Consider the following 23235-nt stretch of genomic DNA (forward strand, 5'->3'; position numbering starts at 1 on the left):
CTTCTTGCTTTTATACTCCTTTCGTTTCAATCTGTCTTGCTTTCCTTTTTAGTCTGTATAGAAAAATGTTTCTTTACCTTTTTGGCAACTCTTCAGTTTCAACTTTACACACGACAAGTTTAAACCATGAGATTAAACGCATTTTGGTACATTCTACATATCCTTAGCTTAGTTAAAGACCAAAAGATTCAAAAGTCGTTCTTTACTTTCTTGAATTCCGTGTAAAGTCAAAACCAGACAAGCAAATTGAAACAGAGGAAAGTACATTTTCTTGAATTGTTGTTATTCTAATAACTATGGATACAGAGTTTGATGTTTGCTTACTGAAATTTCATTTCAGCTGAAGTAGTGAAGAAGTGGCAACTAGAGTGTTTACAAGAAAGCTCAAAAAAGTGTAAATTTCTCAGTTCTTTTTAGTCCTTTTTTGGTGATGGAAAAACATTTAGGACTTAAAACTCTTCTAGTTTTGCTTGTTTTATTGCTCTCAATTAGCATCTCAGAGCAACTACAATCTTCTTCACAAGCAAATATTTTATCGAGAATTCGAAATCTTCTGAACTATCCAAATGTTTTGAGTAATTGGAACAATGACACTGATTTCTGTAACACTGAGCCAAGTTCATCTGTTACTGTTATCTGTTATGAGGATAACATAACACAGCTTCATATAATAGGGAGCAAAGGGGCTCCTCAATTACATAATTTCTCGATCGATTCGTTTGTCACTACACTTGTTGAGCTTCCAAGTTTGAAAGTTCTAAGATTAGTTTCTCTTGGTTTATATGGACCATTGCCTAGTAAACTTTCAAGACTTTCATCATTAGAGATACTTGACCTTAGTTCAAATTTCTTTCATAGTAACATACCTCGAGAAATTTCATCGTTAACGAGCCTCCAGAGTTTAATACTAGATGGAAATAAGTTCACTGGAAGACTTCCAAATGGACTTGGTTCACTTGTTGTTTTGGCAGTTTTGAGTGTAAAGAACAATTCTTTAGATGGACATTTACCTGATATGCTCGGAAGTTTGCATAATCTTCGTGTACTTTCACTTTCGAGGAATAATTTTACTGGTGATGTGCCTGATCTTAGTGGTGTCGAAAACCTTCAAGTTCTAGACTTGGAAGATAATTCTCTTGGACCGAAATTTCCACAAGTTAGCAGCAAAATCCAAAGCATTGTGTTGAGGAACAATAAGTTCACTGCAGGAATTCCGGAGAAAGTTCAATCTTACCATCAGCTTGAACATATGGACATTTCTTCAAACAGATTTATGGGGCCATTTCCTCCGTCTTTGCTGTCCTTGCCATCGATCACTTATCTTAACGTTGCAGGAAATAAGTTAACGGGAATGCTTTTTGATGATAATCAATGCAATGCCGGATTAGATTTTGTGGATCTATCGACTAACCTGTTGAGTGGAAGATTGCCTAGTTGCCTTCTGACTGGTCCTAAGGACAGGATCGTGCGTTACTCTAACAATTGTTTAGCAACTGGAGGCGGAACTCAACATCCATTTTCCTTCTGTCGGAATGAGGCGTTGGCTGTTGGTATCTTACCTCATCATCATAAACATATACCAGGTTCAAAAGTGGTTCTTGCTTTGATCATTTGTGGTAGCATCATTGGTGGAGTCGTGCTAGTTTGCGCGACTATTATAGTAGTAAGAAAATTTCTTGCAAAGATAGCTACACCGAGAAAAACAACAAGATCAATAGTAGAAAATGCAGCATCTACATATACATCAAAGTTATTCACTGATGCAAGTAAGATTCCTCTCTTCTTTCCGTCTTAGCTTTGAAGTTTGAAGCATAGTACAATAATTTTGGCTTACCTGTGCACGAAATACACAATAGGAAGGCGAAAAAAGCCTAAACATACGAAGTTTCCTTCTATTCCTAATTACTACTAATTTTCCATCTTGTGTGTTTCTTCTCCGTTTACAAGACTATGTTACTCGAACAATGAAGCTGGGATCACTTAGTCTTCCATCTTATCGGACCTTTTCATCCGAAGAGCTTAAGGTGGCAACAAACAACTTTGATGCAGCAACTTTTATAGGCAACAGTTCTGATGATCAGGTGCATTTCAAGAATCACTATGTACCTTACTTTTCTTTCTTAACGTCATAATTGAGATCCTTAAACGTTCGTTTAAGAACATTTTATGGTATTATCATCCTTCATTGTTTTGACACCACAAATGAGTCAGAACCTTGCAGCCTATCAAACATAGTCAGTTGCCTTAGAATTCTTAATCTATACCTTATCCCATTGAAGGTGTTTTAGAAGATCTTCTATCATGTTACTAGTCGTTCATTTTCTTAGACGAGTGGATATCAAACAGGTATGGTATGATAATACTTCTTCGTCGAGATCCATCTAGAGTTCATTAGTCCATAGAAAACAAATGTTGATACATACACTTATGTGATACTCACGTCTGAGCGAATGTAACAACTAAAAGAGTAAACTGCATATATTATATGACAGAATTAGTGAGTATGGAGGTTAACTTACTGTTTTTTTTGGATTCAGCTGTACAGAGGTCAGCTGAAAGATGGTTCATACATAACCATAAGATGCCTGCAAACGAAACGAAAAAATAGCAGTCAAAATTTTATGTATCATATAGAATTGATGTCAAAACTCAGACATAATCATCTGGTCAGTACTCTTGGACACTGCTTCAAGTGTTACTTGGATGATTCGATTGTTAGCAGGATATTTCTGGTCTTTGAGTATGTATCAAATGGTACCCTAAGAAGCTGGATCTCTGGTAATTATTCAACAAGCATTTATACTTATCGATCCCAAGATTGCAGTACAACAGTAATGTGTTATCCGATTCTGCAGATAAACATGCTAGAGGAAGACTAACGTGGACACAACGTATAGCTGCTGCAATCGGAGTAGCAAGGGGAATGCAGTTTTTGCATACTGGAAATGTACCTGGTGTGTTTTCAAATAACATAAAGATAACAGATATCTTGTTGGATCAGAACTTTGTAGCCAAAATTTGCAGCTATAATTTGCCTATTCTGGATGAGTATGTAAAGGAGCAGAAGAGTACAAGGTATGCCTAACTGTTCCGAATTCTAAGTTGCTCGGACTCTCCAAAAATATTGCCACACATGTCGGATCCTTCAAAAATGCACTTCTTTTAAGGATCCAACATGCTCCCAATGACATGATTGTTAATATATTAGTTAATCATGTGTACTATGAAGATCAAATATTATGCTAATCTCTCTATGGTAGTAGACATAATTAACTAATATATTAGGTACAAAAAAAGTTGTATTAGTTTCTTACTTCTACTAATCCACAGGGCTAATTATGAAGAAAAATTTGTTGTATATGATTTTGGAGTAATATTATTGGAGATAATTAGTGGGAAGCAGATAAATACCAAGAATGAAGTGAGAGTTATACAAAATCAGGTATGATTTAACTCTTTTTTTCACTCTTCACAACAACTATGTCCAAGTCAAATGTAAGTTAGGATCAGCTATATGAATTCTGACCGACTCTTTTACTCTTCATATTTTCTGCAGTTACAAGAGAGCATAATGTCTAATGCAATGTCAAGAAAGAATATGGTTGATCCAGCAATTAGAAATTCGTGCTCGGATGAATCATTGAAGACGATGATAGAGATATGTTGCAGGTGTTTGGAACAAGATACAGAAGATATGCCCTCAGTTGAAGATGTAATATGGAATTTGCAGTTTGCTGCTCAAGTTGAGGATTCATGGAGAAAAGACTCTTCAAGTAGTGATGCCTCTCCAATTTCACATCTCTACAGCTTCAAACCCAACTTGTCGCGCAATAGCAATAGCAATAACAATAGCAATGGCACGTCTGTGTGACAAGCTATTTCTAACGTGGATAACTAATCTCGATACTATTATTCCATCCTGTGACAAGAATAACTAAACTAACAATTTATGTAATAATTTTCTTTGCATAGCTTATACAAAAAAGTAAGTTTTCATACAATCTTTTTCCTAACAAGCAGATGCCATAGCATTTTCCTTGTGTATATACCAACCCAACCTTAATAGTACCTAGATATTACAAGAGCAACATATAGTGCAGAAACCTATAATAGACATGGATGATAAAAAACAAAAACAAAAGAATGCAAAGAGGGACTAGTTAATGGAAAAGGGAAGCATTACAAATCGATTTTTTAGACAGTAGAAACAGAATATCTATTCGTTTGCAGGAGGAGTTTCCATTTTCTGAACTTGAGGGGCTGTCACTGCCACTAAGCTAAGATCAGATGAGTTTGAATCTCCAGATCTTTCATGGATCTCTCGGTACTCCTGGCATATGGCACATAAGTGGCAGAAAAAGTGTGTGGCGAAGTCTCCACATGGAGCTTCCTGCATATATATCAGGACACACAAAATTGTTAAATGCAGAAATACTGATGTAAGCAGTTTGCATCTTTCTATTCAGGCATGGAACCATAGTATTTCGTAGAACAGAAAAGGGGGGCGGGAGCTAATGGGAAGAGAGGAAGGTGAAGAATTCAGGGTAACTGGTTATAGATGCTGCAGACTCATCTGATAATAAACTCAAAACTAAGATTTCTAACTCGGACAACTTCTCAATGTAAACCAAACAGAAAAGGAAAGTACAGTCAGTTCTCTTTCTACATGGAGTCCTGATTTTCCTGATTTTCAAGTTGTTGATAGTTTATCGAACTGAAGTCCACCACTACTAATTCAAATGAAGTATAATCATCTCTGCCGTGGAGTCGATTACACACTGTAACTCTTTAATCTTTTGTAGCTTCTACGGATAACATCCAATTCAAAAGAATGTATGTGGAATTTTAAGACATTTCTGATTAATTTTTCTTTCTAATGAAAAGGTTAACTTCAAACTATCATCATAGAAGTCTTAATATAGTCATTAATATTAATATATATCACACCATAATGGGGAGTTTATGCATAGACGTAAAGAAACATCCTCAAAAGGTGTGCACATCAGACTATCCTCCTATGCATAGCCCATGTTATAGGAGATACAACTATGAATATGGAAGGTTAGATTGAAGGTAAATTTTCAAGCAATCTAACTTCACTCATTTTTTCAAATGTCTTTCCTGTTGAATCAATAGAGCTACTGATAATATGCTAAACCACATTCTCATCCATGTGCACTATAAACAGCAAAACAACAGAGATGGCTACCTGAAGATTGTACTTTGATCTCAATGTCTTTCGATAGCCACAGGCATAACATGCAACAAAGCACCCAGGCAAACCCAGAAGAATGCCTTCAGTTAAGAAGCAGAAAATTGTGTTGAAAAAAGCCCACAAAATAAAGTGAGTTGTACATGATCCCATCAAGGTTCCTGACCCCAAGAAGTCCGCATTTTTTCCAAACAGAAAGCAAGGGCAAAGAAGTCCAATAAAACCTGTGCTCAAAATTTTGCAATTAGTGCTAACTCGAGGTTGTCAACCAACATCTAGTGTCATTCCTCTGGGATGACAGAAGAGCCATTGCTTAGGAACAGGTGTTGGAATTTTAAACATAAACACACATAATTAACCCTCAAAAGAGAAGTTCCACAATCACACTTTCATCTTATTATATGTTCAGAAAGGAATGATTGATCTAGTCCCATCGGCACTGCTGAAAACCAGTTTCGGGAAATTCCGGCAGTTGTATTATTTATAACTTCATGAATATGACAAACAGTGAAACCACAAGGGGGAGCAAATAGCAAATAATCTGGAAACAGAATGGAAGCAGTGTTGACTGTTGAGAAAAGAAATGCATGTGTGTTATCCAGAACTCTATGGAATTACACTACACTGGGTATGTTGTTGTTCATAAGAATATATACATAAATCCTGTGGGATTACACTACACTGGGTATTATTTTGTTGTTGTTCATAAGAATATATACATATATCCTTATGGGTATACTTTTGTCCCAGCAAAAGAGCACCAAGAAGGTTCTGTATATGTACAGTATACAAAAACTCAGATACCCCTTTATAAATGCAGGGCACTGAGGAACTCTAGCAAGGCACCTAAATCATACACACTTAAGCATGTTACACCATAAATAAAAAAAGTACAGGCACTTCTAAGTTCCTAAGTCTGGATAGGACTAGTTTTGCAAATTTGGTAAGAAAGTGTATTTTCAAAGGCATACCAACTTCAAGCTAAATTTTTATCTAAGAAGCATATAAGCAGAGAAAAATACTTCATTCCATTATAGAGCCCGAGGAAAACTCAATTAAATGTATGGCTTATAATAGCTTCCTTAGTGGTTCACTCAGAGATTTATCATTGTTTTCCATCTAATAAGATAAGAGGGTAATTAATCATGAATCTTATTTTACTACCCAAAAATGCACCTTTCATTCACTTTTTTCCCTTCTCATAAAGCAAGATCACAGGGACGAGAGTAGCGTACAGCTCTGTGGATCATCAAAACAAGCACAGATTCCAGAACTCCACTGAGCATGGTCATCTTTTTTGGTCTGTTGAATTTCTTCCGCAGTAGAAACTTGTGGTACTTCTGCATCCGACTGATCCAGAGGAATATAAGGTGGAGGTGAATAATTCTTGTGCCCTACCATTATTAGTCAGGTGCAAACAGCAACCTGCAGCACAAATTCAAGAGAAAGCAAAAAATATCAATTAAGAACAAGCGAGTTACACATAAACATCCAATCAGTTCTCTGATTTCATGAAGGACGGTTACTTTTTGACTAAGTTGCTCGGACTCTCCAAAAATGTTGCCGCACCCGTGTTGGATCCTTCAAAAATACATTATTTTTGGAAGATCCGACACGCACTTGTCGACATTTTTGTAGAGTCCGAGCAACATAGCTTGTGTGGGGGGGGGGGGGGGGGGGGGGATTTTAAAAATCCTTAGGGGTACATGCCCCCCTCCCCCCTTAAATTCATCTCTGAATGTCTAACACTTACTAGATTCCCTTTGCTAAACTCTACAGAGTTCTTGTTGGACATTGGAACTTAGATAGTTTGTCTATACTGTACGGGTTCAACAAATATATTTCAATATCTTTGTCAAATTACTCCAAATTGATGTAGTTTAATAAATATAAACGGCATCTATAATATTCTCTATTGGTAATTTTATAAATACATCGTAGATTTATTCTTTTTAGTTCTTCTATATGTGTATACTCCAAATTAACACTTTCCTCTAACCGTGCTTATAAATGTCTGGTACTCATTTTCACAACTATAGTGTCTTATCACAGGTGAAATCTCGAATACACCCGTGTTAGTTCTGCATTAAATTGTAAAACCTTAACGTATATAAGAGAGTTATCCTTCGTATTACTTATCAACTAAGTTGCTCGGACTCTCCAAAAATGTTGCCGCACCCGTGTTGGATCCTTCAAAAATACATTATTTTTGGAAGATCCGACACGCACTTGTCGACATTTTTGTAGAGTCCGAGCAACATAGCTTTTTGATGAAGTTATAAATCATCTGCCATCGTTTCAAAAGAAAAGAAACACACACACAGATATTGACAGGAAAGAGAAAAAGAAAGATGCTTAACATTACAAAATCGATTCTAAGTTGTCAAACTGAAAAATGTTTACCAACAAAAAATTAGCACTGTGTAGATTGACCACATTGCAGATTGGCTCCACTAGGACTGACGATTATTTTATCATGTAATGCTTACGATTAAGTATTTCCAACTTTCAATTATGGGTGTTCCTTAGAAAGGATTGCACCCAATTTGTGCACTTCCTTTATTTTTTGACCTTGTAATCACAAAAGGAAGCTTTCCTAGTGCTTGCCTGTTTTACAATGTGAAAATTTCGGGCCAGCTTGCTCGCACCTCAACTAATTTAACGGGACACCTACTACCTCCCATCAACACAAGTACAAGATAACTCTATCCACTAATGTTTGGACATATGGGAGGAAATCATCTAATATTATTGCACTTGGAGCCTCATGGTTCTCAAACCAATTCATTGACCATTAGCCCACAGCCTCACAACCTTGGTGCAACTATTCAGAATTTTTTATCAATAACTATTAACCATAGCCATTTCTGATTTAAAAAATTAGACTAGATGCACCTGATACCTGTTGCTACTTGTTGCTGGAGGGAGGTAACACGTATCCCGTGAAATTAGTCAAGGTGAGTGTAAGCTGACTCAAACACGACACGATTATCAAAAGAAATTGTAATGTGGTGTAACGGTAATTAGAAGGATTTGACAAATGATTAGCAATTCATGACAGTATGTTTCGATTCATCTATCGGCCTTAATTTTTTTTCATTTTCTTCAAACAATTGATAAGCAATACTTCAATGCAATTATTACTCAGATCTCAACTATAGAGCCATGACAAATAACGACATAGTATCGAAATTCAAGCTTTATTCATGCAGTGTAAACGAATTTAAAGCATTGAATCCAAATATCAAAAACAATATCGTCTATTTTACCGCTAAGAATCATTTGGGATGAGGTTTTCGTTTTTTTTTTGCTCGTAAGAGAAAATAAAAAGGCAAAATCTGGAGAAGAAAGAGACAGACCGGAACTTACAGCTCGATGTCGCCGGAGAGAAGGATATTGCTGAGGATTTCGCCGGAGAAAGAGATCGCCGGGCAATGAACTTCGCCGAAAAACAAAACAAGGAGTAGTTTCCAGAGGACAAAAAGTGGCGTTTTGTTTCTTAAAAAAAATCTACTTTTTCAGTTTCTAAAAAAAAATGAAAACTTTGTAAAAGGTTACTTTTCTTTACCTCGGCAAATATCAATATTGGAGTTCGACTAGACGTAATATTTAAATTTGATTAATTTTAATTCACATCGTACGGAGCTCATTAAGGAATATTGCTCTCAACCAAAGATATTCTAAAGGTAAGAAAATTGGTTGAGAAAAAACGTTTTCATTTAGATTTTGTTTTTTTATCCTTAATCATTGATAGTCTCTTAAATTTTCAGTAATTTTTATTTAGATACTCGAATTATGATTTGTTTCAATTGAGAACATGAAAACATAATATAATATTTCTATTACACACTTTCAATTTTATATTTTAGAATCTATGTTTTTGCATGCTCTCAAATATCGATTATATAGATAAGTTAACCAGTTAAAAATATGTCACCTCTCTTTTTATGTATAGTTTAGCCTCAATAAGTTGTAAATCTAATCATGCGAATTTCAATTGAGGTCGATATGTATAATTAAATGAAATGTCATATTTTATACGGTTACTTTATTTGACTTTTGAGAGCATATGCAAAAAAAAAAAAAAAAAAGTTTTTCAACTGTAAAATATATAATATGACTATTTTATCATGTATTTATGAGCTCAATTAAATGTGATCGTAATTCAAATATCTAAATGATACTAGATATAGGACCCCGTGCCAGCACGGGGTCCAATATATATATATTTTTTAATTTTAATTTATGTCATATTATGGAATTTGAGAAGTTATTGAAATTTTTATATGATTTTAAAAATATTTTAAATTGTTAGCTATTGTGATTTGTAGTACTTTTTTTAACATAATTTTGAAAATAATATTTATTAATCTATTTGTTCTAATTTATGTGGCAGATGCATAATTTCAAATATTAACCCTTTTTTATATGTCTCTTTAATATATTAAGTTGTTAATTATTGTATTTTATAGTACATTTTGAACCTAATTTTTTAATAATATATGTTATTTGCCATGTCCCAATTTATGTGGCATTAATTGATAGATTTGTTGGAGTCGAGAGATTTATTTTGTTAATTATTGTAATTTATAGTTTCTTTAGAGTTAATTAAATTTTTTATATAAGTTTTAAATAATTAAGCTGTTAATTATTGTAATGTATAGTATTACTTATATTATTTTTAAATATATTTAAATATTATATGTTAGGTTTTTTATCCTAATTTATATGGCATTGATAGAATTTAAAGTGTCAAATAATTGTTAATTATTGTAATAGATAATATGGAGTATTTAAGTCATTTATAGTATAGTATAATTAATATATAATATGTAGTATTTAAGTGTTATATTATGGAATTTGAGAAGTTATTGAAATTTTTATATGATTTTAAAAATATTTTAAATTGTTAGCTATTGTGATTTGTAGTACTTTTTTTTAACATAATTTTGAAAGTAATATTTATTACTCTATTTGTTCTAATTTATGTGGCAGATGCATAATTTCAAATATTAACCCTTTTTTATATGTCTCTTTAATATATTAAGTTGTTAATTATTGTATTTTATAGTACATTTTGAACCTAATTTTTTAATAATATATGTTATTTGCCATGTCCCAATTTATGTGGCATTAATTGATAGATTTGTTGGAGTCGAGAGATTTATTTTGTTAATTATTGTAATTTATAGTTTCTTTTTCGTCAATTTCAAACAATATATGTTTATCATATAATCCATTTTATGTGGTACCAATAGAATTTAGAGAGTTAATTAAATTTTTTATATAAGTTTTAAATAATTAAGCTGTTAATTATTGTAATGTATAGTATTACTTATATTATTTTTAAATATATTTAAATATTATATGTTAGGTTTTTTATCCTAATTTATATGGCATTGATAGAATTTAAAGTGTCAAATAATTGTTAATTATTGTAATAGATAATATGGAGTATTTAAGTCATTTATAGTATAGTAATTAATATATAATATGTAGTATTTAAGTGTTATATTATGGAATTTGAGAAGTTATTGAAATTTTTATATGATTTTAAAAATATTTTAAATTGTTAGCTATTGTGATTTGTAGTACTTTTTTTTTACATAATTTTGAAAATAATATTTATTACTCTGTTTGTTCTAATTTATGTGGCAGATGCATAATTTCAAATATTAACCCTTTTTTATATGTCTCTTTAATATATTAAGTTGTTAATTATTGTATTTTATAGTACATTTTGAACCTAATTTTTTAATAATATATGTTATTTGCCATGTCCCAATTTATGTGGCATTAATTGATAGATTTGTTGGAGTCGAGAGATTTATTTTGTTAATTATTGTAATTTATAGTTTCTTTTTCGTCAATTTCAAACAATATATGTTTATCATATAATCCATTTTATGTGGTACCAATAGAATTTAGAGAGTCAATTAAATTTTTTATATAAGTTTTAAATAATTAAGCTGTTAATTATTATAATGTATATTATTACTTATTTTATTTGTAAATATATTTAAATATTATATGTTAGGTTTTTTATCCTAATTTATATGGCATTGATAGAATTTAAAGTGTCAAATAATTGTTAATTATTGTAATAGATAATATGGAGTATTTAAGTCATTTATAGTATAGTATAATTAATATATAATATGTAGTATTTAAGTGTTATATTATGGAATTTGAGAAGTTATTGAAATTTTTATATGATTTTAAAAATATTTTAAATTGTTAGCTATTGTGATTTGTAGTACTTTTTTTTAACATAATTTTGAAAAAAATATTTATTACTCTGTTTGTTCTAATTTATGTGGCAGATGCAGAATTTCAAATATTAACCCTTTTTTATATGTCTCTTTAATATATTAAGTTGTTAATTATTGTATTTTATAGTACATTTTGAACCTAATTTTTTAATAATATATGTTATTTGCCATGTCCCAATTTATGTGGCATTAATTGATAGATTTGTTGGAGTCGAGAGATTTATTTTGTTAATTATTGTAATTTATAGTTTTTTTTTCTGTCAATTTCAAACAATATATGTTGTTAATTGATAGATTTTTTGGAGTGGACTATTTTTTTATTAATTATTGTAATTTATTGTTTCTTTTTCGTCAATTTCAAACAATATATGTTGTTAATTGATAGGTTTTTTGGAGTGGAATTTTTGTTTATTAATTCTTGTAATTTATTGTTTCTTTTTTGTCAATTTCAAACAATATATGTTTATCATATAATCCATTTTATGTGGTACCAAGAGAATTTAGAGTTAATTAAATTTTTTATATAAGTTTTAAATAATTAAGCTGTTAATTATTATAATGTATAGTATTACTTATATTATTTGTAAATATATTTAAATATTATATGTTAGGTTTTTTATCCTAATTTATATGGCATTGATAGAATTTAAAGTGTCAAATAATTGTTAATTATTGTAATAGATAATATGGAGTATTTAAGTCATTTATAGTATAGTAATTAATATATAATATGTAGTATTTAAGTGTTATATTATGGAATTTGAGAAGTTATTGAAATTTTTATATGATTTTAAAAATATTTTAAATTCATAACTATATATTTCAATGTACAAGATTTTGATAAAATAAAATCTTTAAAGTTAAATTATAATGTTTTTGAAATTTAAATTATTAAAACATATATAATGATTTTATAGGAAAAAATAATATCATATAAAATTAAATGAAAAGGATAATAAATTCAACTTTTACCATGATAAGGTTGAAAAATATTATTTAAGTGAAAGGAGGTGGGACCCACTTGTATATTTTATATAGCAAGTATTGGACATTTGTAATGATTTAATTGGAACAATGGTAGTAAATCCTAGACTCTTCTAATATATAGTAATTTGTTGAGAAGTTTACACAGCTGACTAATATATTACGCAAGTCTTATTTATTTTTTTACAAAAATTGAAAGAAACAAAAGTTTTCAATTATTTCAATTTAGTTTTTCAAACTGTAAAATATATAATATGATATTTGTTTTTCAATGATCAATTAATTTTAGCAAAGCAAAAGTTTTCAGAAGACTCGAGTTAGCGTGACTTAATTTTACTATATAGAAGTCATAAAAATAATTTAATACAAAATATAAATTTAAAATTTGAGTAGACTTTTTTACCCACATGCCTAAATTAATTTTTTGTCTCATATAGTTATGACATTTTTTCGAATATCTAGACAGCTAACAAATTGGCACCACAAACATGTTAATTAATTATTCATAGTGGCAATCGGCTAGAATAATAATAATAACAATAATAATAATAATAATATATTTAATATAATTTTGTAAGTGATATTTAAAAAAGAATAATGTATATATAAGTTTTTTTTTGGTTCGCAGTCACTTATTTGCTCGAATTAAAAGTGATTATTTCTGATTTTGTAAAGAGCCTTAAAATAATATACTTAAGATTTTTGTGATTGAATGTGACCTTTTAATATACATTATTGTCGCATTCATCATCAACAATTACCATCAAACAGTTATTCCTAAAAAACATAAAATTAGTTACATAATTGTTCAGTAGTCTCATCTAATATGACGTTAAAAAGCTCTTGGCTAATTATTACTTTCACAATTTGTTGCTAATATGTAATTAAATAAGATTAGTATGAATTTTTTGTTATTTGATCTTTCGCTAATTCCTTTTTTTTAAAAATAATCATGACATAACGATTACCATCTACAAATACCGTACTTAATTCTTATAATATGTCACTTGCTAATATATATAACCACAATAAGAAAATTGTAACATGATACAAATTAAAGGAAATTGAACAAAAAAATGAACTCCATAATTGAATTTTTTTAATTACATGCAAGAAAAAGAGCCAATTAAACAATGAAAAAAAACATAAGAAAGTAATATTACTCTCTAACTAATAATTGGTGTCCATTATTGACTTGACACAGATTAAGAAATAGTAAATGATAGGAGTAATTTTACCAAATCACTCTTATTAAATATAAGTCATTTAAACATTGAAAAATGAATAGTATATAACAGCATGAATAAAATAGACATAAAATGACAAATTATTCGTTGATTTTATAAACTAGACAAGTATTATTCGACATTCCGAAATAATATATCAGACAAGTAAAAATAAACAGAGAAAATAGTATTGTTTAAGGTTATGGGTGCGATGGTACTCGTGTCCGCACCTGATAATAGTCTAATGACACCAAATCCATTCTCCTTGCTATAGAGAACTCTGCATCATCCACTTCTATATAGCTCTCATCCTATATATGGAAAAAAGAAGAAGGTGTACTTACGATATTATTCTTAAATAAAAAATATTTTTTAAAATATTTTTTTATATAATTTAAATAAATACTGTGAGATGTAGAGGTATAAATATGATTGTGAGCGCTATTGGGCTTAGAGTGAAGATGGATGTGTTGGAGGGTACATGAGGAAGACACAATCAACAACAATATTTCTGAAACTTATTTTTTCTACTTTAGTTAGGAAAGTCATTTTTTTTAATTCTTTTAATAAATTTATTTTTCTAAAAAAATTTTTAAAAAGTTTTTGACTTATCGAACATGAAAAAATACATGTGTTATGTGTATTAAGATGTAATATTATTAATTAATTGCATTTTTAAACAAATACAATGCATGACTTAGCTCCTAATCTCATCATTAACTCTATTAATGATTGTTTTACAAGAGAGAATGGTAACCTGCTGGGCCGGTAAATCATAGACAGAGGTTTCATCAATGGATTCCTTGAGAATTCCTGTCAATGCATATATAAAATCAAAATAAAAAACACTGATTTAGAACGAGTTTTGTGAATTTAACTAAATTCATTAAATTTTCAGCTCAACATTACATATAGATATACAAAAAATAAATAAATCAAGACACATACATATACATATACTTATATGACAATATATACTCTTTATGCGAGAATTAATATGTTTTCGTCAATTTGAAACCATGACATTTCAGGTTTAAATTCCAACAAAGGCCAAGAATAGAAAATTCAACCTATTCTCTTTAGCCTATAGTCTTATTGGTAAAAGTAAATTATCCCAAAAAAATTTTACGTGACTTGTTATGGTATCATCGCTTTCATAAGTTGGACTAAAATTATATATACATTAGACTAATTATTTGACACTTTATCTTTCGTTGAAACTCATGAATCTAGATGATTCGTGATCTTTATTCAAGCAACGATACAAAAGAAGATTGAAATAAAGTAAGAGGCCGGAGGACAGCGAAAAGAGTCAAGTTGATCAGGTTCGACGGTCGGAAGAAGCAAAACAAAATCAAGATTTGATTAAAAAGAAACAAAGCTATAGATATCATGATCAATCACGATTAATAAAAAAAATCTTTCTAAATCATCACTCCTTGTTAACGGAGCCTTCAAGCATCCGAAATATATCGTGATTGAAAATGTTGTTCGAGCTTTGATTTGTGATAGAGCTATTCAAGTATCTCGTAAAATTAGCCAAATACATGCAAACTGAGTCACATACATACACTACAATTATAAAAAAAATTTACATGCTTTTGACAAATATTTTTATAGTTGATATATATATATATAAATTAACTTAATGAAAACTTACTTGATGATGAGGCAGTTGAAATGACAGTAGCAAAGATGAACAATAGAACAAGGTACAAACCAACTTTTTGCACCATTTTTTTTTCCAATGATCAATTAATTTTAGCAAAACAAAATTAGTTTTTAGAAGACTTGAGTTGGGGTGATTTAATTATATAGAAGTTATAAAAATAATTTAACACAAAAAAAAATAGTTAAAATTTGAGTAGACTTTTTTTACCCACTTGCCTAAATTAATTTTGTCTCATAGTTATGACATTTTCGAATATTTAGACAGCTATTTTATCAAACTGGCAATCTGGCATCACTAATTAACATGTTTCTTAACTTATTCATATATTTTTTATTTAAAAAAAAAACAATAACATATTCAGTATAATTTCATAAGTGATATTTGAAATGAATAATATATATATAATCTAATCCAATTTTGTGAAGTTAGAGATTTTATTTATGATAAATTTTCTCTCAACTAAAACGTATCACCATCAAATATTGAAAAAAATTAATACAATACCAAATATATCATATAATAAAAATGAAGTAGATCAGAGTGGTGGCAAAAGAAATACAAAGAAGGAATTAAGTGGTGGCAAAAGAAAAACAAAGAAGGAATTAAGTTGTTGAAATGCAATATTTTGATTATATTTATTTTAATTCTACATATGAAAAAATGGAAAAAGGTTAGGTATTCCCTTGTATTAACAAAAATAGTTTAGAACTTCAAATATAACTCTCGTTTGAGTTACGGTCGAAATATATCTCACCTATTATATTTTCGATTCAAATATACTCCTCATATTATACTTTAATACAAGTTTACTTTTATTTTTACGAAGAAACGTATATCAATCTTGAAATCAAATGATTCACTGTCCTAGAACCCGACCCACTAAATTAGTACTCCTTTCTTTGAAACTTCCAAGTTCAGCTGCATATCGTTTTATAATATATAATAATGTGTTTGTAAATGTAAATAATTTAATTATGAGTTTGATACGTATTTCATCTTCAAAATTAAGAGTAATTAATTTATATCAAAAAGTTATGTTAAAAATAAAATAGGAAAATGTGGCCTAGAAGAACAAAGAAAGAATTAAGTTGTTAAAAGTAATATATATTTTGTTTATATTTATTTTGGTGATTGCTGCTCAAAATATAATTTTACTATATATCCAGGTGTTAGGACAATAATAAAACTACAAATTACAGCAATTTATATTAGATCTTTGAGTTTTAACCATAAATCAAACACTCTAAAACGTGTCATTTTTGTATTTATAATTGAGAGTAGATCATTTGTCACGTGTGTCTCCGTCAAAATTAAGAACAACTTAGGCTTAAAATATAATAGAAAGGATATATTTGATCCAAAAAATATAATGGAATTATAACATGATACAAATTAAAGGAAATTGAAAAATAAAATAAAATTCATGATTGAATTTTTTTATTACATATATAAAAAATGAGCTAATTAAACAATGAAAAAAAAAACAAGAGAAAACAAATAATACTATAATTAATAGTATCATTCAATGCTTTATTCTTGGAGATTTATAGTCGTCTAACGCCAAATCCATTCTCCTTGCTATAGAGAACTCATCATCCACTTTATATATATATATATATATATGACTAACTACTTGATGTTTTTTCTTTCTTTGAAACTCATGAATCTAGATGATTCATGATCTTCATTCAAGCAACGGTACAAAGAAAGAACAAAATAAAGCAAGATGCCAGAGGACAGGGAAAAGAGTCGAGTTGATCAGGCTCGACGATAGGGAGAAGCAAACAAAATCAAATTTGATAAAAAAGAAACAAGGCTATGAATATCATGATCGATCATGATTAATAAAAAAGAATCTTTCTAAATCATCACATCGTGTCAACGGAGCCTTCAAGCATCCGAAATATGTCATGATTGAAAATGTTGTTCGAGCTTTGATTTGTGATAGAGTTATTCAATATTTATATCAATGATACGTCGTAAAATTAGTCAAATATATGCAAACTGAGTCACATATATACTACAATTATAAAATTTTAAAAAATGCTTTTGACAAATATTTGTATAGTTGCTATATATATGAATTAACTTAATGAAAACTTACTTGATGATGAGGCAGTTGAAATGATAGTAGCAAAGATGAACAATAGAAGAAGGTACAAACCAACTTTTTGTACCATTTTTTTTCAATGATCAATTAATTTTAGCAAAGCAAAAGTTTTCAGAAGACTCGAGTTAGCGTGACTTAATTTTACTATATAGAAGTCATAAAAATAATTTAATACAAAATATAAATTTAAAATTTGAGTAGACTTTTTTACCCACATGCCTAAATTAATTTTTTGTCTCATATAGTTATGACATTTTTTCGAATATCTAGACAGCTAACAAATTGGCACCACAAACATGTTAATTAATTATTCATAGTGGCAATCGGCTAGAATAATAATAATAACAATAATAATAATAATAATATATTTAATATAATTTTGTAAGTGATATTTAAAAAAGAATAATGTATATATAAGTTTTTTTTTGGTTCGCAGTCACTTATTTGCTCGAATTAAAAGTGATTATTTCTGATTTTGTAAAGAGCCTTAAAATAATATACTTAAGATTTTTGTGATTGAATGTGACCTTTTAATATACATTATTGTCGCATTCATCATCAACAATTACCATCAAACAGTTATTCCTAAAAAACATAAAATTAGTTACATAATTGTTCAGTAGTCTCATCTAATATGACGTTAAAAAGCTCTTGGCTAATTATTACTTTCACAATTTGTTGCTAATATGTAATTAAATAAGATTAGTATGAATTTTTTGTTATTTGATCTTTCGCTAATTCCTTTTTTTTAAAAATAATCATGACATAACGATTACCATCTACAAATACCGTACTTAATTCTTATAATATGTCACTTGCTAATATATATAACCACAATAAGAAAATTGTAACATGATACAAATTAAAGGAAATTGAACAAAAAAATGAACTCCATAATTGAATTTTTTTAATTACATGCAAGAAAAGGAGCCAATTAAACAATGAAAAAAAACATAAGAAAGTAATATTACTCTCTATCTAATAATTGGTGTCCATTATTGACTTGACACAGATTAAGAAATAGTAAATGATAGGAGTAATTTTACCAAATCACTCTTATTAAATATAAGTCATTTAAACATTGAAAAATGAATAGTATATAACAGCATGAATAAAATAGACATAAAATGACAAATTATTCGTTGATTTTATAAACTAGACAAGTATTATTCGACATTCCGAAATAATATATCAGACAAATAAAAATAAACAGAGAAAATAGTATTGTTCAAGGTTATGGGTGCGATGGTACTCGTCTCCGCACCTGAAAATAGTCTAATGACACCAAATCCATTCTCCTTGCTATAGAGAACTCTGCATGATCATCCACTTCTATATAGCTCTCATCCTATATATGAAAAAAAAAAAAAAAAAAAAAGGTGTACTTACGATATTATTCTTAAATAAAAAATATTATTTTAAATATATTTTTATATAATTTAAATAAATACTGTGAGATGTAGAGGTATAAATATGATTTTGAGCGCTACTGGGCTTAGAGTGAAGATGAATGTGTTATTAGAGGGTACATGAGGAAGACACAATCAACAACAATATGAAATATTATTTCTGAAACTTATTTTCCCTACTTTAGCTAGGAAAGTCATTTTTTTTATTCTTTTAATAAATTTATTTTTCTAAAAAAAATATTTTAAAAGTTTTTGACTTATCGAACATGAAAAAATACATGTGTTATGTGTATTAAGATGTAACATTATTAATTAATTGCATTTTAAAATAAATACAATGCCTGACTTGGCTCCTAATCTCATCATTAACTCTATTAATGATTGTTTTACAAGAGAGAATGGGAACCTGCTGGGCCGGTAAATCATAGACAGAGGTTTCATCAATGGATTCCTTGAGAATTCCTGTCAATGCATATATAAAATCAAAATAAAAAACACTGATTTAGAACGAGTTTTGTGAATTTAACTAAATTCATTAAATTTTCAGCTCAACATTACATATAGATATACAAAAAATAAATAAATCAAGACACATACATATACATATACTTATATGACAATATATACTCTTTATGCGAGAATTAATATGTTTTCGTCAATTTGAAACCATGACATTTCAGGTTTAAATTCCAACGAAGGCCAAGAATAGAAAATTCAACCTATTCTCTTTAGCCTGTAGTCTTATTGGTAAAAGTAAATTATCCCAAAAATTTTTTACGTGACTTGTTATGGTATCATGTCATCGCTTTCATAAGTTGGACTAATTATATATATACATTAGACTAATTATTTGACGCTTTATCTTTCGTTGAAACTCATGAATCTAGATGATTCGTGATCTTTATTCAAGCAACGATACAACAGAAGATTGAAATAAAGTAAGAGGCCGGAGGACAGCGAAAAGAGTCAAGTTGATCAGGTTCGACGGTCGGAAGAAGCAAAACGAAATCAAGATTTGATTAAAAAGAAACAAAGCTATAGATATCATGATCAATCACGATTAATAAAAAAATCTTTCTAAATCATCACTCCGTGTTAACGGAGCCTTCAAGCATTCGAAATATATCGTGATTGAAAATGTTGTTCGAGCTTTGATTTGTGATAGAGCTATTCAAGTATCTCGTAAAATTAGCCAAATACATGCAAACTGAGTCACATACATACACTACAATTATAAAAAAAATTTACATGCTTTTGACAAATATTTTTATAGTTGATATATATATATATAAATTAACTTAATGAAAACTTACTTGATGATGAGGCAGTTGAAATGACAGTAGCAAAGATGAACAATAGAACAAGGTACAAACCAACTTTTTGCACCATTTTTTTTTCCAATGATCAATTAATTTTAGCAAAACAAAATTAGTTTTTAGAAGACTTGAGTTGGGGTGATTTAATTATATAGAAGTTATAAAAATAATTTAATACAAAAAAAAATAGTTAAAATTTGAGTAGACTTTTTTTACCCACTTGCCTAAATTAATTTTGTCTCATAGTTATGACATTTTCGAATATTTAGACAGCTATTTTATCAAACTGGCAATCTGGCATCACTAATTAACATGTTTCTTAACTTATTCATATATTTTTTATTTAAAAAAAAAACAATAACATATTCAGTATAATTTCATAAGTGATATTTGAAATGAATAATATATATATAATCTAATCCAATTTTGTGAAGTTAGAGATTTTATTTATGATAAATTTTCTCTCAACTAAAACGTATCACCATCAAATATTGAAAAAAATTAATACAATACCAAATATATCATATAATAAAAATGAAGTAGATCAGAGTGGTGGCAAAAGAAATACAAAGAAGGAATTAAGTGGTGGCAAAAGAAAAACAAAGAAGGAATTAAGTTGTTGAAATGCAATATTTTGATTATATTTATTTTAATTCTACATATGAAAAAATGGAAAAAGGTTAGGTATTCCCTTGTATTAACAAAAATAGTTTAGAACTTCAAATATAACTCTCGTTTGAGTTACGGTCGAAATATATCTCACCTATTATATTTTCGATTCAAATATACTCCTCATATTATACTTTAATACAAGTTTACTTTTATTTTTACGAAGAAACGTATATCAATCTTGAAATCAAATGATTCACTGTCCTAGAACCCGACCCACTAAATTAGTACTCCTTTCTTTGAAACTTCCAAGTTCAGCTGCATATCGTTTTATAATATATAATAATGTGTTTGTAAATGTAAATAATTTAATTATGAGTTTGATACGTATTTCATCTTCAAAATTAAGAGTAATTAATTTATATCAAAAAGTTATGTTAAAAATAAAATAGGAAAATGTGGCCTAGAAGAACAAAGAAAGAATTAAGTTGTTAAAAGTAATATATATTTTGTTTATATTTATTTTGGTGATTGCTGCTCAAAATATAATTTTACTATATATCCAGGTGTTAGGACAATAATAAAACTACAAATTACAGCAATTTATATTAGATCTTTGAGTTTTAACCATAAATCAAACACTCTAAAACGTGTCATTTTTGTATTTATAATTGAGAGTAGATCATTTGTCACGTGTGTCTCCGTCAAAATTAAGAACAACTTAGGCTTAAAATATAATAGAAAGGATATATTTGATCCAAAAAATATAATGGAATTATAACATGATACAAATTAAAGGAAATTGAAAAATAAAATAAAATTCATGATTGAATTTTTTTGATTACATATATAAAAAAAAGAGCTAATTAAACAACGTAAAAAAAACAAGAGAAAACAAATAATACTATAATTAATAGTATCATTCAATGCTTTATTCTTGGAGATTTATAGTCGTCTAACGCCAAATCCATTCTCCTTGCTATAGAGAACTCATCATCCACTTCCCTGCCACTCCCATCCTATATATACATAAAAAGAAAAAAAATGAGTGTGTTCAGTACGTAAGTTAAAAATATTATTTAAATATATTTCGGTATAATATAGATAAACACATGGTATGGATTGGAAACCTGTTGGGCCGGTGAAGCATAGCTAGTTTCATCAATGGATTCCTTGAGAATTCCTGTATGTGTATATATAAAATCAAAATAGAAATCACCATCTAAAGCGAGTTATGTGAATTTAACTGAATTTATTAATTTTTCGGCTCAATATTACATATAGATATACAAAGAAAAAACAAATCAAGACACATACACATACATATACTTATATGACAATATATATTCTTTATGCAAGAATTAATATGTTTTCGTCAATTTGAAATCATGACATTTCAGATTTAAATTTCAAGAAAGGCCAAAAATATCAAATTCAACCTATTCTCTTTAGCCTATAGTCTTATTGGTAAAAGTAAATTATCCCAAAATCTATTTATGTGACTTGTCATAATTACATCATGTCATCGCTTTCTTAAGTTGGACTATATATATATTAGACTAACTACTTGATGTTTTTTCTTTCTTTGAAACTCATGAATCTAGATGATTCATGATCTTCATTCAAGCAACGGTACAAAGAAAGAACGAAATAAAGCAAGAGGTCAGAGGATAGGGAAAAGAGTCGAGTTGATCAGCCTCGACAATAGGGAGAAGCAAACAAAATCAAATTTGACAAAAAAGAAACAAGGCTATGAATATCATGATCGATTATGATTACTAAAAAAGAATCTTTCTAAATCATCACATCGTGTCAACGGAGCCTTCAAGCATCCGAAATATGTCATGATTGAAAATGTTGTTCGAGCTTTGATTTGTGATAGAGTTATTCAATATTTATGTCGATGATACCTCGTAAAATTAATCAAATATATGCAAACTGAGTCACTTAAATACTACAATTATAAATTTTTTAAAAATGCTTTTGACAAATATTTGTATAGTTGCTATACATATGAATTAACTTAATGAAAACTTACTTGATGATGAGGCAGTTGAAATGATAGTAGCAAAGATGAACAATAGAAGAAGGTACAAACCTAACTTTTTGTACCATTTTTTTTCAATGATCAATTAATTTTAGCAAAACAAAAGTTTTTAGAAGACTTGAGTTGGGGTGATTTAAATATATAAAAGTTATAAAAATAATTTAATACAAAATAAATAAATAGAATTTGAGTAGACTTTTTATCCCACTTGCCTAAATTAATTTTGTCTCATGACATTTTCGAATATTTAGACAGCTACTTTATCAAACTGCCACCACTAATTAACATGTTTCTTAATTTTTTTATTTTTTTGAAAAAATGATAACATATTCAGTATAATTTCATAAGTGATATTTGAAAAAAGGATAAATATATACC

General features: G+C 28.8%; 2 protein-coding genes and 1 long non-coding RNA gene across 5 annotated transcripts in view; 1 reads left to right on the forward strand and 2 right to left on the reverse strand.

The window, feature by feature from the left end:
- Positions 1 to 3967, forward strand: part of LOC102599316 (probable inactive leucine-rich repeat receptor-like protein kinase At3g03770) — a 5738-nt gene extending 1771 nt beyond the window's left edge. For both annotated transcript variants that reach the window (XM_015310109.1, XM_006339147.2), the window contains exons 2-7: positions 341 to 1766; positions 1948 to 2081; positions 2538 to 2778; positions 2856 to 3075; positions 3331 to 3442; positions 3557 to 3967. In XM_015310109.1, the coding sequence (XP_015165595.1) occupies positions 431 to 1766; positions 1948 to 2081; positions 2538 to 2778; positions 2856 to 3075; positions 3331 to 3442; positions 3557 to 3871 (2358 nt within the window). In that variant the 5' untranslated portion in view covers positions 341 to 430 and the 3' untranslated portion in view covers positions 3872 to 3967. The remainder of the gene's footprint in view (positions 1 to 340; positions 1767 to 1947; positions 2082 to 2537; positions 2779 to 2855; positions 3076 to 3330; positions 3443 to 3556) is intronic.
- Positions 3967 to 8733, reverse strand: LOC102598988 (protein PLANT CADMIUM RESISTANCE 10). Of its 2 annotated transcripts, none has more exons than XM_015310116.1 (4): positions 8572 to 8733; positions 6448 to 6637; positions 5210 to 5436; positions 3967 to 4390 (listed from the first exon to the last, which is right to left on the reverse strand). In XM_015310116.1, exons 2-4 carry the CDS (start codon positions 6611 to 6613, stop codon positions 4217 to 4219), a joined length of 567 nt encoding a protein of 188 aa, XP_015165602.1. In that variant the 5' UTR covers positions 6614 to 6637; positions 8572 to 8733; the 3' UTR covers positions 3967 to 4216. The 2 variants fall into 2 exon arrangements, with proteins under 2 accessions (XP_015165602.1, XP_006339208.1); XM_006339146.2 differs by having other exon boundaries at positions 3969 to 4390; positions 8582 to 8733.
- A 12988-nt stretch (positions 8734 to 21721) lies between these two features.
- On the reverse strand, positions 21722 to 22920 carry LOC107061445 (uncharacterized). The gene is made up of 3 exons (XR_001473981.1): positions 22849 to 22920; positions 21941 to 21993; positions 21722 to 21829 (listed from the first exon to the last, which is right to left on the reverse strand). It is a non-coding gene; the product is annotated as an uncharacterized lncRNA (long non-coding RNA).
- Between the last annotated feature and the right edge of the window lie 315 nt (positions 22921 to 23235).

Source organism: Solanum tuberosum, unplaced genomic scaffold (genome assembly GCF_000226075.1).
Source record: "Solanum tuberosum cultivar DM 1-3 516 R44 unplaced genomic scaffold, SolTub_3.0 scf00008, whole genome shotgun sequence".
NCBI classification, from domain to species: domain Eukaryota; kingdom Viridiplantae; phylum Streptophyta; class Magnoliopsida; order Solanales; family Solanaceae; genus Solanum; species Solanum tuberosum.

Coding starts and splice junctions, on each gene's coding strand:
- LOC102598988 (XM_015310116.1), bottom strand. CDS start 6,613: ATGGTAGGGCACAAGAATTATTCACCTCCACCTTATATTCCTCTGGAT. Junction 5,437..6,447: donor TTTTGATGATCCACAGAGCT/GTACGCTACTCT, acceptor TTTTGAGCACAG/GTTTTATTGGACTTCTTTGC. Junction 4,391..5,209: donor GATCAAAGTACAATCTTCAG/GTAGCCATCTCT, acceptor ATATATATGCAG/GAAGCTCCATGTGGAGACTT.